Genomic DNA, 14,766 nt, shown 5'->3' with positions numbered 1-14,766 from the left:
GGAGGAGGGCAGTGGCAGGCGGTTTCTCCCCGTCACATGCGGTGAGCCAGTAAGAAATGGCACTAAAGGACGGCTCCGCCATAGGCCCCGATCCCCAGCAAGAGCCCCTGAGAACTCCAGCGGCCCTGCAGAACGAGAGCTCAGGGCAGCCACAGCTCCCACCTTTCCGAAGCAGAGGCCCGAGAGGTGCAGGAGAAAACCAGGCTAGAGCCTGACTCATCACAGATCCCTTTATTGTGCATCCCTATAAATACAGACCTTCCCAAGGACATTGTGACCCCTCCTCCCCCGTCACGGCGGGGCGGCCATCACAGAACAGTGTGGTTACAGATCACAGGTACAAAAACAGCCCCAGGCCAGTGGTGCAGGCCAACGTGACCCCTGGAACCAGTACACTGGGGGCCTTGTGGCCAGATACGGCATTTGGCAAGTGATTGGGGGCAGGAGGTGCTTGGAGCTGGGGGGAGTAGGAGAGGTTCTTCCCTCACATTGTTCATCCAGTTCCTTCATGTGTTCGGACGCTCGCTCCCATCTCCTGGGAACAGGCGAGAGCTGGGCCAGAGAGGGCCCCCCAGGGCAGTGGGGCAGGGGAACAGCCCATACGCAGCTCGGGGCAGTATGGGGGGGGGCTCCCCTGGGGAGTCCCTGTCATAATCCCTGCACTGCCCAGGCTGGCTGGTGGGGGAATATATGGGGCAGCCCCTTTACCCTCCCCCATTAGGAATTTGCCCCATTAGTGCTCACCCCACATGGCCCAATCAGAGCTGGAGCAGCTCCCCCTCCCTCAGGGCTGGGGGTTGCAGGGTGGAGGGGGCCGTCACCCCCTCCCCACCCTGGCCCACTGTGAATCCAACCCTCTCCCCCACAGTGCAGTCGCCCTGCCCGGCACCCTGGAGTCCAGCTGCAGGAAGCACGCGGCGATGCTGGGAGCTCTGCTCCCGCCGGTCCTCGGGGTGGCCCCCTAGAGATTCTCTGACGTGGCAGGGTTGGCGTAGAAGGCGTTGGTGCCGTTGCCGGCGGCGATCTGGGAGGAAGCAGAGGGAATGGGGTTAGAGCCAGGCTGGGCCAATCCACCGTTACCTGGCAACAGGACCCCCAACCAGGCAACCACCACGTACCCCGTCGGCATGGAAACCGGGGCTCTGGGGCTGGGGAGGGGCTCAGTGGGCCGAGCCCTGGCAAACAGACCCCAGTCCCGTTCGATCCCGGCCACCCCGTCCCTGGCAGCAGGGAGAGACCTCAGGGACCGCACCAGCTCCGCCGCCCCACGGCAGCGTGGGGGGCACGTGATGGGGCTGGGGGAAGGTGACCCCACCCCAGAGCCCCGCAGGGCTGTGGCTGCCTCACGGGGTTAATGTTCAGAGCACCTGGTGCCACAGGAGCAAGCGCTGGACTCCTGCCAGCAGCACCACAAACAGCCCAGTGTCTACTGTAAATATGGCTCTTGTCACGCGCCCAGCTCTGCCCCTCACTGCCCCCCACCCCGACCTGCACAGGCCTGCCCTGCCAGCGGGCCAGGGGTCCGGGCGGAGGGGGCACACCCTCCAGGCAACACCAGCCCCTCCAAGGTGCCTAGGAGCTGGCTACGCGCCCCGCCTGTCCCGCCCCAGCTTCCCATGACTTGGCTCTTTTGTCTCTAGCCGGGCAGAGGTAAATATTTACTCAGGCCGGGTGTTTGAACAGCCTGAGCTACCGTCTGCAGAGCAGAGGAGCTGGAGCCAGCCCAGCGAGGAACGGGGACACAAACACCCAGGGACACAAACACCCACCGGGGCGGCTTCAGGGCCCAGCCCCCCAGGAACCTCACCGGGCAGCAGGGCTTCTCTGCCATGCCAAATGCACAGCCGGTGACAACAGGGACTGACGAGCCCCCAGCTGCCCACTCCTCCGAGCACCGGCTCACGCCAGCTCCCAGCCCAGCCCAGGCGGCTCAGCTGGCGGGGCCCCCCGCAGACGCACCCCCCACCCCCTGCAGAGGGGCTGCAGGCTCTTGGTGCTGGCATCACTAGGCCCCTCACGCCGATAGTGCCCCCCAAGTCCTCCACCCCTGCACCGGCCTCGGCTCCCCGTCACTGAGCCCTGGCAGAGCTCCTGGCAGCCCCGGCGCACCATGGCACCAGGCAGCTGTGCCGGGCCAGTGCCGGGGGCAGCGGGCAAGGGGGCAGGGGAGGCTGTTCAGCCACAGGGAGAGAAACGTGGAGCCGAGGAGGCACCAGCCACCCGCTAAGGGCTGCCGGGGCTCCATGGGGAGGCAAAACCAGAGCCTCACGTCCAGACTCCGCCTGCTCCCGCCCAGCCGCCCTCCCCGAGGGCACCTGCCACCCCGGGCTCAGCAGGGGCCTCGGCTGCCCTCCCACCAGTCAGCAGGGGCGTGAGAGCAACATTAACCCCCCGTCCCGGGGCAGGAGCGGGGCCGCCTGGGATCCATGGGCACGGTGCAGGGGGCAGAGCCCAGCCAGGCCGCCCCAGGCAAGGGGCCCAGCCAGCGCTGCCAAGGGGGCCATTTGTAGAGAGCCTTGTCTCAGAGCCAGGCATTGACCCACCTCCACCCCCCTCCCTGCCTGCCCCACCACCTCGCTCTGCGACCCCACCCCATCCCACTACCCCACCCTCAACCACACCCCCACTCCATCCCCCCTACCCACAGTGCCATCCTCTGATCCCACTCCTCTCCCTCCCTGCCCCACCACCTAGCTCTGCGACCCCCTCCCCCTCCCTGCCTGCCCCACCACCTCGCTCTGTGACCCCCTCCCCCTCCCTGCCTGCCCCACCATCTCGCTCTGCGACCCCACCCCCCTCCCTGCCTGCCCCACCACCTCGCTCTGCGACCCCCTCCCCCTCCCTGCCTGCCCCACCACCTCGCTCTGTGACCCCCTCCCCCTCCCTGCCTGCCCCACCACCTCGCTCTGTGACCCCCTCCCCTCCCTCCCTGCCCCACCACCTCGCTCTGCGACCCCCTCCCCCTCCCTGCCTGCCCCACCACCTCGCTCTGCGACCCCCTCCCCCTCCCTCCCTGCCCCACCACCTAGCTCTGTGACCTCACCCCATCCCACTACGCCACCACCTCACTCTGCGACCCCCGCCCCCTCCCTGCCTACCCCACCACCTCGCTCTGCGACCCCACCCCATCCCACTACCCCACCCTCAACCACACCCCCACTCCATCCCCCCTACCCACAGTGCCATCCTCTGACCCCACTCCTCTCCCTCCCTGCCCCACCACCTAGCTCTGCGACCCCCTCCCCCTCCCTGCCTGCCCCACCACCTCGCTCTGCGACCCCCTCCCCCTCCCTGCCTGCCCCACCATCTCGCTCTGCGACCCCACCCCCCTCCCTGCCTGCCCCACCACCTCGCTCTGCGACCCCCTCCCCCTCCCTGCCTGCCCCACCATCTCGCTCTGCGACCCCACCCCCCTCCCTGCCTACCCCACCACCTTGCTCTGCGACCCCCTCCCCCTCCCTGCCTGCCCCACCACCTCGCTCTGCGACCCCCTCCCCTCCCTCCCTGCCCCACCACCTTGCTCTGCGACCCCCTCCCCCTCCCTGCCTGCCCCACCACCTCGCTCTGTGACCCCCTCCCCCTCCCTGCCTGCCCCACCACCTCGCTCTGCGACCCCCTCCCCTCCCTCCCTGCCCCACCACCTTGCTCTGCGACCCCCTCCCCCTCCCTGCCTGCCCCACCACCTCGCTCTGTGACCCCCTCCCCCTCCCTGCCTGCCCCACCACCTTGCTCTGCGACCCCCTCCCCTCCCTCCCTGCCCCACCACCTCGCTCTGTGACCTCACCCCATCCCACTACGCCACCACCTCACTCTGCAACCCCCGCCCCCTCCCTGCCTACCCCACCACCTCGCTCTGCGACCCCACCCCATCCCACTACCCCACCCTCAACCACACCCCCACTCCATCCCCCCTACCCACAGTGCCATCCTCTGACCCCACTCCTCTCCCTCCCTGCCCCACCACCTAGCTCTGCGACCCCCTCCCCCTCCCTGCCTGCCCCACCACCTCGCTCTGCGACCCCCTCCCTCTCCCTGCCTGCCCCACCACCTCGCTCTGCGACCCCCTCCCCCTCCCTGCCTGCCCCACCACCTCGCTCTGCGACCCCCTCCCCCTCCCTGCCTGCCCCACCACCTCGCTCTGCGACCCCCTCCCCTCCCTCCCTGCCCCACCACCTCGCTCTGTGACCCCCTCCCCCTCCCTGCCTGCCCCACCACCTCGCTCTGCGACCCCAACCCCTCCCTGCCTGCCCCACCACCTCGCTCTGCGACCCCTCCCCCTCCCTCCCTGCCCCACCACCTTGCTCTGCGACCCCCACCTCCATCTCTGCCCCACTACCCCACCCTCAACCTCATCCCCATTCTATCCCCCTACCCACAGTGCCATCCTCTGACCCCAACCTCCTCCCTCCCTGCCCTACCACCCCACCTCCACTCCATCACCTCACCCTGCCCCTACCCCCACTACCAAAGCCACCCTCTGACCCCCCTCTCACTCCGTCCCCCGACCCACTGTTGCACCCTCTGATCCCAGCCCCACTCCAGGCCCCCGCCCCTCTGGAGCAAGGCAGGGGGCTCGTTCCCCCCAGACAGCAGCAGGAGTCACAGAGTCCAGGTTGGACTGTCCCAGGCCGGCCGGCCCATGGTGACCATCTCGTCTGACCAGAGACCGGCCCGGAGTGAATTGCTGCCGAACTAGGGCCGAGCGTTCAGCAAACGCCCTGTCTGGCGCAGGACCTGCAGGGGCTGGAGAAGCCAGCGGGGCCGGGGGCTGGTCAGGGGTTACTCGCCCCCAGCCACACCTAACGCTCTTCCCAGGCTGAGGCGGAGGAGCCGGTGGCTCCTTCTTTCTCTCCCCAAACAGCCCTGCTGAGGGTCCCGCTGGAGCCGCGCCGAGCCCCCATGGGAATGGAGAGCGATGGGGCGGGGGTACAGACCATCTGAGCCCTGGTCCCAGGGCAGGACCCGGGCAGAGCCGTGGGGGCAGGGCGGGCAGAGCCATTAGCTGCTGGTTTCACATCAGCCAGGAGCTGCCCTGTTAGTGATTAACTCAGTGAGGGGGGCCGGGGGCAAGGTCAGAGGCTGCCCCATGGGACCTGGGCTGCAGCCACCTGACTGGGGAGAACAACACTTCCCCGGACTCTGGTCAGACCCATCCCCTGTCCCCCCAGGAACATGCACCCCCACACCACAGGACTACCCGCCAGGACCTCGCTGTATAATCCCCCAGACACCCCCCCGTTGCATCACCCGCAGGAACCACACCCCATAACCAAACCAAGACCATGCCCTATAATCCCACAGGATCACACCCCATAACCCCCTCTCTACCCCAGGAACACCCCCCACATTGCATCACCCCAGCACATCCCCCCCCCCCGATGAGCTGTTGTGACGAAGTGGGACTGTTCTTAATGTTTCCTCTGAATAGTGTGGGGGTGCCTCAGTTTCCCCTGTGCAGTTCTTAAGTATCTAGCTGGTGGGGTAAGGGGGTATGATTGTTGCAGAGCCCTAGAGGGCAGGTGTGTGCAGGGGTCTGGACACAGACAATGGCCGACACCCTGTTTCCTGGCAACTGATGGCCTGGGCCCTTCCCCCCTGCAAGGTGAGAGCTAAAGGGTTGGAGAACAAAGGAATCCAGTGACCTCCTGACCCGGGAAAGGGACAAAGCCCAGGGGAGGAGGGGTTGGAGGGAGTTTCAGTTTTGGGGCTGGCTGGGGACGAGGAGTGAAGTGCAGACGGGGTTGTCTGGCTCACGGCCCCCCAAAATGGACCCGGCTGAGGGTTCCGGTTCTCTGCACCTACAAGCTCTGTGTTAGACCATGTTCCTGTCGTCTAATAAACCCTCTGTTTTACTGGCTGGCTGAGAGTCCCGTCTGACTGCGAAGTTGCGGGGCAGGACCCTCTGGCTTCCCCAGGACCCCGACTGAGTGGACTTGCTGTGGGAAGCGCACGGAGGGGCAGAGGAGGCTGAATGCTCCGAGGTCAGACCCAGGAAGGTGGAAGCTGTGTGAGCTGTGTGTCCTGAAGACAGGCTGCTCAGAGAAAGGCGACTGCCCCAGAGTCCTGCCTGGCTTCATGGGGAGCAGTTCCAGAGCATCGCCCAGGGACTCCGTGACAGCTGTATAGTGCAGCAGGGCCCCGTGCTTACATTCCTGGCTCTGGGATCCCCTTTGCCCTTCCCCCGGCCAGCTCTGTCCTGGGGGGTGCATTGCATGGGACACAGTTAGGACCGTGGGAAGCACCGTGCCACCATCATGCACTAGCCCCCCACACCTCCGGGTTTGTGTTCTTCTCTCTGGTGAAATTTTCTGGGATGAGCTCACCAACACCCTTTTCCCCTCAAAACCTCCCCTCAGTGAGCAATGTGGGGGACATCCACCCCCAGCGTGTGCCTGGCAGGGCTGCCAGGTACTGGGGGCCGGCGTCCGGGGTGCACCCAGGCAGTGTACGGGGACAGGCATTGGGGCACACGCTGGGCGAGGGGGCACCCCAGGGCAGGACCAGGCCCCGCTGCTTACGTCACTGTAGGGGTTCTGCTTCTTGCCGGGGGCGCTGAAGCGCCCGTGGGTGTGGTAGGTGGGGTACTCGCTCATGGGCTGGTATGAGGCCTGCGAGCTGAACATATCCAGCTTCCCGCGGTTCCTCCTGCAGCACGAGCAGACGATCTAGAGGGGCGAGAGGAGGCTGGTGAGCGGGGGCGCGGAGGGGATGCAGGGGTCAGGCAGGGAGAAGGAGAGCGGCTGGAGGGGCCTGAGGCTGGAGGGATGGGCAGCGGGGGGCACTCACCAGCAGGATGAAGAGGAGAATGCTCAGCACCAGCCCAATGCAGACCAGGACCAGCAGGGCGATGCCCCAGCCGGGCACCAGGGGTGCTGGCGCCGAGGTGGCCGGGGGAGAGCTGCCAGAGTTGGCTGAAACACAAGTAGGAGCAGTCAGGGCTGGGGAGGACCCGGATGGGAGGGATCCCGTAGAGGGGCCCACGCCAGGGGACGCAGCTGGCCAGGCAGAAGAGCCAGGGAAAGGGGCTGTGGGAAAGGGGCTGGCCCAGGGGTGCTGGGAAGAGGCTGAGTTGATGGCCGGGGGCCCAGCCCCAGGGTCAGCGAGGACGGCTCTGAATGGGCGCCCTGCCAGGGGGCCCAGAAACCCTCGCTCCCTCCCTGGGACAGATACAGGCTGGGCCGGGCTGGCAGGGCAGGGCAGGCACCCTCCACAGACACGCCCCAAAGCAGCCCAGCCAGGGGGCTCTGCTGGGAGCTGGAGGAGCCCCCGAGGGCAGCCCGGTCTCCACAGAGCTCTGCACAAGGGCCAAGGACACCAGCCCCCCTCAGCCATGGGCTGAGCCCCCCAGGACAGGGACCCCCGGACACGTGGCTGTGGCCACACTGTGGGGCCCGGCTGGAGCCTGCTCACCGCGGATACTGTCCAGCTGGAGCCCATCAAAGCTGTTATTCCTGCCCAGCCTTTGTCTCAGCTGCTGCTCAATGTCGGCGGCGCTGATGCTGGTGTCGTCGCTCACTCGGTACAGCAGGACGGACTCTGTCACCACCGAGCCCTGGCTGCCGAGCGTGCCGGAGAGGGGGCGTTAACTGGGTCTGGCCCCGGCCCTTCCCGTCCCCCTGCCCCAACCTCCCCTATTCCCACCTGCCCCTGCCCCAACCCCCCCCTTCCCACCTGCCCCTGCCCCAACCCCCCCCTTCCCACCTGCCCCTGCCCCAACCTCCCCCCTTCCCACCTGCCTCTGCCCCAACCCCCCCTTCCCACCTGCCCCTGCCCCAACCCCCCCCTTCCCACCTGCCCCTGCACCAACCCCCCCTTCCCACCTGCCCCTGCCCCAACCTCCCCCTTCCCACCTGCCCCTGCCCCAACCCCCCCCTTCCCACCTGCCTCTGCCCCAACCTCCCCTATTCCCACCTGCCTCTGCCCCAACCCCCCCCTTCCCACCTGCCCCTGCCCCAACCTCCCCCCTTCCCACCTGCCTCTGCCCCAACCTCCCCCCTTCCCACCTGCCTCTGCCCCAACCCCCCCCTTCCCACCTGCCCCTGCCCCAACCTCCCCCCTTCCCACCTGCCTCTGCCCCAACCTCCCCCCTTCCCACCTGCCTCTGCCCCAACCCCCCCCTTCCCACCTGCCCCTGCCCCAACCTCCCCCCTTCCCACCTGCCCCTGCCCAACCCCCCCCTTCCCACCTGCCCCTGCCCCAACCTCCCCCCTTCCCACCTGCCTCTGCCCCAACCTCCCCCCTTCCCACCTGCCCCTGCCCCAACCTCCCCTATTCCCACCTGCCTCTGCCCCAACCCCCCCCTTCCCACCTGCCCCTGCCCCAACCTCCCCCCTTCCCACCTGCCTCTGCCCCAACCTCCCCTATTCCCACCTGCCTCTGCCCCAACCCCCGCCTTCCCACCTGCCCCTGCCCCAACCTCCCCCCTTCCCACCTGCCCCTGCCCCAACCTCCCCCTTCCCACCTGCCTCTGCCCCAACCTCCCCTATTCCCACCTGCCTCTGCCCCAACCCCCGCCTTCCCACCTGCCCCTGCCCCAACCTCCCCCCTTCCCACCTGCCCCTGCCCCAACCTCCCCCTTCCCACCTGCCTCTGCCCCAACCTCCCCATTCCCACCTGCCCCTGCTCCGGCTCCTCCATTCCCACCTGCCCCTGCCCCAACCCCCCCTTCCCACCTGCCCCTGCACTGGCCTTCCCACACCATTCGTCTGCCCCCCACCTGCCACCTAGCCCTGCACCAATTTCCCCATACTACCCACTGGGCCCTGCACCAGCTGCCCCACCCACAACCCCCTTGAACCGTCCCTCCTTATGCCCCCATCTGCCCCTGCCCCAGCACCTCCGCCCCCTCCCCAGGGCAGCACACCTGCCCAGCACGGCCTCAGGCAGCCAAAGCTCTGGGCTGCTCAGATGTGACCCCCCAGGGTCACACGCTCACAGATTTAGCCTCTCTCTCCTCACCTTTCTCCCCCACCCCAGCCCTCCCCTGCCCACAGCTGGGGCAGCCCCATGGCACACACTGTACCTGAAACGCAGATCAGTCAATCCCAGGTAGTTCTGCCCATTCGGGCACGTTGGGCAGCCATAGATCTTGCCGTACTGTCACAGACAGAGGGGAACAGGGTCACCGCCAGCACCCAGCCAGCTCGGGGAGGCTGGGAGCACCCAGCTTGGCGGATCTGCCCCGGCCCCTGCCAACCTTCCTTGGTCTTCTCTGTGCTCTTCGCTGGGGTGCAGGGGCACGGGGTGTCTCCCCACAGCTGGCTGGAGAGGGGCAGAGGGGCCCAGAGCCGATGGCAGGGTCCCGGGGGGGGGCTCCCCAGACAGGATTGAGGGTCTGTCCCTTCACTGCTCCAGGACAGGAGACTCTGGGGCTGAGGGGCCTGGTGCCCAGGGCTGGGCTGGGGGGTGGGGTGGGGGTGTCTCCCCTCCCTGCTCCATGGGGTCTCTGTGTGTGGAGCCCGAACGGCAGCAGCCACCAGAGGCCCGAAGGCTCATTGCACGGCAGCTCGATGGAGCTCCCCGCGAAGCCCCCAGCCTGGGGCTGGCAGCCACCCCCAGCTGGCAGGCCGGGGCAGGGTGCCGGGAGGGGAGGGAGGAGCTGCTGTGCTCACCATGATCTGGATTTTGGAATATAACTCCTTGTAGTAACTGGTGGTGGAGTCGAGAAGGGAGTTGTTGAAGTTCCAGTTCACAATGCGGAAGGCGAGAAATAAATGGATTGGGGCTGGGGTTGTTATGGAGGTGCTGGGGGGCAGGTTGGTCGTGTTGCTGGGGAACGAGGTGGTCGTGTTGCCGGGGGACGAGATGGTCGTATTCCCGGGGGACAGCGTGGTCGTGTTCCCAGGGGACGAGATGGTCGTATTCCCGGGGGACAGGGCGGTCGTGTTCCCGGGGGACGAGGCGGTCGTATTCCCAGGGGACAGGGTGGTCATGTTGCCGGGGGACAGGGTGGTCGTGTTGCCGGGGGACGGGGTGGTCGTGTTGCTGGGGGATGGGGTGGTCGTGTTGCCGGGGGACGGGGCGGTCGTGTTGCCGGGGGACGGGGTGGTCGTGTTACTGGGGGATGGGGTGGTCGTGTTCCCGGGGGACGAGATGGTCGTATTCCCAGGGGACAGGGCGGTCGTATTCCCAGGGGACGAGGTGGTCGTGTTGCCGGGGGACGGGGTGGTTGTGTTCTCAGGGGACGAGATGGTCGTATTCCCGGGGGACAGGGCGGTCGTGTTCCCGGGGGACGAGATGGTCGTATTCCCGGGGGACAGGGCGGTCGTGTTCCCGGGGGACGAGGTGGTCGTATTGCCAGGGGACAGGGTGGTCATGTTGCCGGGGGACGGGGTGGTCGTGTTGCCGGGGGGCAGGTTGGTCGTGTTGCCAGGGGACGGGGTGGTCGTGTTGCCGGGGGATGGGGTGGTCGTGTTGCCAGGAGACGAGATGGTCGTATTCCCAGGGGACAGGGTGGTCATGTTGCCGGGGGACGGGGTGGTCGTGTTGCCAGGGGACGGGGTGGTCGTGTTCCCAGGGGACGAGGTGGTCGTGTTGCTGGGGGACGGGGTGGTCGTGTTCCCAGGGGACGAGGTGGTCATGTTGCCGGGGGACGGGGTGGTCGTGTTCCCAGGGGACGAGGTGGTCGTGTTGCCGGGGGACGGGGTGGTCGTGTTGCCGGGGGACGGGGTGGTCGTGTTCCCAGGGGACGAGGTGGTCGTGTTGCCGGGGGACGGGGTGGTCGTGTTCCCAGGGGACGAGGTGGTCGTGTTGCTGGGGGACGGGGTGGTCGTGTTCCCAGGGGACGAGGTGGTCATGTTGCCGGGGGACGGGGTGGTCGTGTTCCCAGGGGACGAGGTGGTCGTGTTGCCGGGGGACGGGGTGGTCGTGTTGGCGGGGGACGGGGTGGTCGTGTTCCCAGGGGACGAGGTGGTCGTGTTGCCGGGGGACGGGGTGGTCGTGTTCCCAGGGGACGAGGTGGTCGTGTTGCCGGGGGACAGGGTGGTCGTGTTGCCGGGGGACGGGGTGGTCGTGTTGCCGGGGGACGGGGTGGTCGGGTTGCTGGGGGACGGGATAGTCGTGTTCCCGGGGGGCGGGGTGGTCAGGTTGCTGGAGTGAGGGGTGGTCGTGCGGCTGGGGGGCGGGGTGTTCGGGCTGCTGGGGAGCAGGGTGGTTAGGTTGCTGGAGTGAGGGGTGGTCATGCTGCCGGGGAGCGGGGTGTTTGTGCTGGTGGGGGGCAGGGTGTTCGTGCTGGTGGGGGGCAGGGTGGTCATGCTGCCGGGGAGTGGGGTGGTCGTGCGGCTGGGGGGCGAAGTGGTCCTGTCGGTGCTGCCAGTGTGTGGGGGGGTGCTGCTGCCCTGTGCTGCGCCTAGGAGAGAATTGGTCCATTCAGTTCAGGAGAAAACAGAACAAAACGTGAGGTGCAGGCGAGAAGCAGAAACCCCTGGACGGGGCAGCTGGGGCATCAGGCGCCCACGAGTCAGGGGCAGTTATTTTACACAGCACGTGATGAGCCTGGGGAACTCACTGCCACAAGGTCCCAGCGAGGCCGAAAGCTCCCAGGGCTCAGCCAAGGCCTGGCCTGTCACAGGGACAAGGGGGGCAGCCGGTGACCCCGAGGGGATGAAGTGGCTCCTAGGCAGGGGTCAGACAAGGAGGGGGCACGTCACTGTTGCCTGGGGGTCCTGCAGGAGCCGGGGGTGGCCTGTGGGGACAGGTCCCGGGGCTGTGCTGATGATCCCCGTGCTGGTTGGATGGGAGCGACTGGAGAGCCTGGGGCCACAGACTGACACATCGAGTCCCCCTCCCCCCCCGAACTTGGAGAGGGGCTGCGCTGCTGGGGCTCCAACACCCTGATGTGGGGTCTGATGTGGGCCCCGCCCAGCGACCCCTGGGCTCCAGCACAGCTCAGCCCCGCTGCGGATCAGGCACCTTCCCCGAGCCCCGTGTCTGGAGGCCGGACTCGGTGCGTGGAGCCGGGTGTCGGGAGCCCTTGGGGTCCCACCTGGAGCTGCCCGATGTCCCCCGTAGAGACAAGTCCTGCAGGGTCCCCGGGGAGCTGCCCCCACCCCTGGGTTCCCCGGAAAGCTCCCCAGACCTGTGTGCCCCATGTGGAGCGAGCCGTGGGGCGGGCTGGGCTGGGCTCTGCCTCCCTCCTTTTCACAGATGGATGGGGCTGAGCCCCAGGGGCAGGGCCCTCCCTGCCCCTCCTGGCCTCTCCTCTGCCTGCTGGCACGCCCCAAGGCAGGGCTGCTGGAACAATTTGTACAGGGCGGGAGCTGAGAGCCATTGAAGCAAAGTTTAACCCTGTGTATGATGGAAACCACTTCAAGCCAGGGGGTGCGGCAGCCCCCAGCTGCCCTAGCTCCACGCCTGTGCCCCCAGGCAGTGCGGGCGGCCGGGGCTCCAGCCCTGGAGCGCTGAGGCTCTGACCCCATCCTTCCTGGGCCTCGCAGCGCCCCGCTGCGGCGTCCCGCTGAGCAATTCCTGCCGCTAACACAGCAGCCCACCCCGATGCCCAGAGCCCGGCCGGCCAGTGGGCAGCACTGCCCCGCTCACAGGCGGCCCATGGGCCACGCAGTCCTGGGACTGATAAAGACGCCCTTGACCTGAGCCCGCAGCTGGGGCCTGTCCTGCAGCCAGCACCAGCCTGGGGCTAACATCCCCCCTTCTCTTGGGGCGCGTGTCCCGGCCTCCTGGCAGGTCACTCGGGGCGTGGGCTCCCTGCACTCTCAGGAAGGGACCCACATGCTGCCCCCGGGGGTCCTGGACCGGACGTTCCCTGCTGGGCTTCCCTGACTGGTCCTGGGCCGTTAGCACTGGGCTCAGCCAGACCGACACAGTCCAGACACACCTGCGTCAGCCCCTGGGGAGTGTCGGCCAATGGCTGTCGGCCAACGCCCTCCTGGGTCCCAACCCGGGAGTTCCTGGGCACCGTCAGAAAGGGGCTCGGGGGAGGAGAAGGGGCTCCCCAAAGCACCCAGCCCAGGGGAGAGGGGACCCCATGAACACAGAGCCCTGGGTGGGGCTGCGCAGAGGGCACCCTAGGAACACTGGGCCCTGGGTGGGGCTGGGCAGAGGGGACCCCAGTAACACTGGGCCCTTGTGCGGGAGCTGGACAGAGGGGACCCCAAGAACACTGGGTGCTGCCCATTGTTCTCTGGGTCACTGCAGCATCTGGGACAATCAGGCCCCACTCGCCCATTGTCGAGGGGCAGATCAGCGGATCAAGGCAGCGGAACAGAGCTGGGCCCTGGGGCTGCCGGACCTGCTGAGCCATGGCCCCACCCCCATCTGAGCAGCCCAGAGCCCCGGGGTGGGTCTGAGCCCACAAGTGCTGCTCAGGCCCGATGGCCCCCTCCCAGCAGCTCCTGGAGACTAAGGCTCACCTGTGGCCAGCAGCAGCAGGACTAGACCCAGCCGCAGGGCATCTGTGCTCAGGCTTCTGGGCTTCATGGCGGCTGGTGGGGCCGGGGCTTGGCCCCAGGTGTCCCAGCACCGGGCTCTGTCTCTCTCTGCCTCGCCCGGTGGGGCTGCGCCTCCCGTTAGCCCGCAGGGCTCTCGACAGTCCAGGAATCAGGAACTGGCAGCGGCTCTGGGGCTGGAGCTTTATAGCAGCACCTGCAAGCAGGTGTGGCCTCACCCAGCGGGCTGGGGACACTCCCAGGAGCTTGCTCCGTGTCACCCAGGTCTGTGCTGGTCTTGGGGCCCTGCCCTCCAGGGCACCCCCAGCCCTGGGGCCATGCCCCCAAAACCTACCCCCAGCCCTACCTCACACGCCCTCCCTAGATGGGAGATGGGTGTGGAAAGGTCACAGAACAAATCCCTGGATTGTCCCCAGCACAGGGGCTCGGGGAGGGCCAGGGGAGGGCCCCGAACTGGGGCTGGGGAGAGGCCCCCCTGGGTGGAGAATGGGGCAGAAGCCCCAGGCAGGAGGAACGTGTGGATCTGATTCCCCCGTCCCATCTGAGCACAGTCCTGGCCTTGTACCACAGCTCCAGAGGGGGTGAGAGGGGAACCAGGCCCAGAGATGGGGGTGAGGTGCGGGTCCCTGCAGCCCCTTGGCTCAGATACCTTGGGGCCTCGGTGCTGCTTGGCTGGCCGCCTAGTCCCCTCCCCAGCTCACGCCCGGTGTGGGGTTAATCATTCCAGGCACCAGCTATTGTCTGGCCCTGGGCTCCCCTCATCTGCCCCAGATTCACCCATGCAGAATGCACATGGTGTAAGCCCCAGGGCATGCCCAGGTGGGCGCCCACCCTGCCGGGTGCCAGCAGCCCTCGCTCTGCTGGGCACCAGCGCCCCCCGTCCCTCCCCACCCCAGTCTCCCACCTGCCATGGTTCTGGGACTGGAGTGACCGTGACTCTCCCTCTGCTGGCACTAGGGCCTCTGCCCCCTCCCTGCTTCTGCCCACGACCTGCCATCATGCCCCTTGCATCTGAGTCAGTGACCCAGGCCCAAGCCAAGGGCGCCCTGGGGAAGGGGAGCCCAGTGGCAGCAGTGAGTTCTGTGCTGAGCCCCAGAGTCCCTGCCCCACCTGCACTGAGTCCATGGGGGGCTTGGCCTTGTGTGTCGCTGGAGTTCCCAGTGCCTGGGCAGGGAGGATGCGGGGTCTGGTCTGCAGCACCAGGAACTGGGGAACACGGTCCTCTGCCCAGCGCCCTTGCCGGACCACGGCGCCAGCCATGGCCGCCCAGACTCCCAGCCCCCTGGATGCTGCCAGGAGAGTCAGTGACATGGAGCTCGTGTTTGCTAACAGGGTGGGAGCGAAAGCAGGGCTTACCCAACAG

The 14,766-nt window shown here is 67.6% G+C and overlaps 1 protein-coding gene across 1 annotated transcript; it reads right to left on the bottom strand.

Moving 5' to 3' along the window:
- Positions 1–216: 216 nt before the first annotated feature.
- Positions 217–11,180, bottom strand: LOC311512292 (uncharacterized protein; the record flags this gene model as incomplete). The annotated part of the gene is made up of 6 exons (XM_084613432.1): positions 217–1,024; positions 6,519–6,665; positions 6,787–6,911; positions 7,411–7,556; positions 9,023–9,096; positions 9,612–11,180. 6 exons carry the CDS (start codon positions 11,178–11,180, stop codon positions 962–964), a joined length of 2,124 nt encoding a protein of 707 aa, XP_084469558.1. The 3' UTR covers positions 217–961.
- Between the last annotated feature and the right edge of the window lie 3,586 nt (positions 11,181–14,766).

Source organism: Lepidochelys olivacea, assembly GCF_965140295.1.
Source record: "Lepidochelys olivacea isolate rLepOli2 genome assembly, chromosome: 24".
NCBI lineage: Eukaryota > Metazoa > Chordata > Testudines > Cheloniidae > Lepidochelys > Lepidochelys olivacea.
The sequence above is the reverse complement of the archived record's forward strand: the minus strand, read 5'-3'. Positions and strand labels throughout refer to the sequence as shown.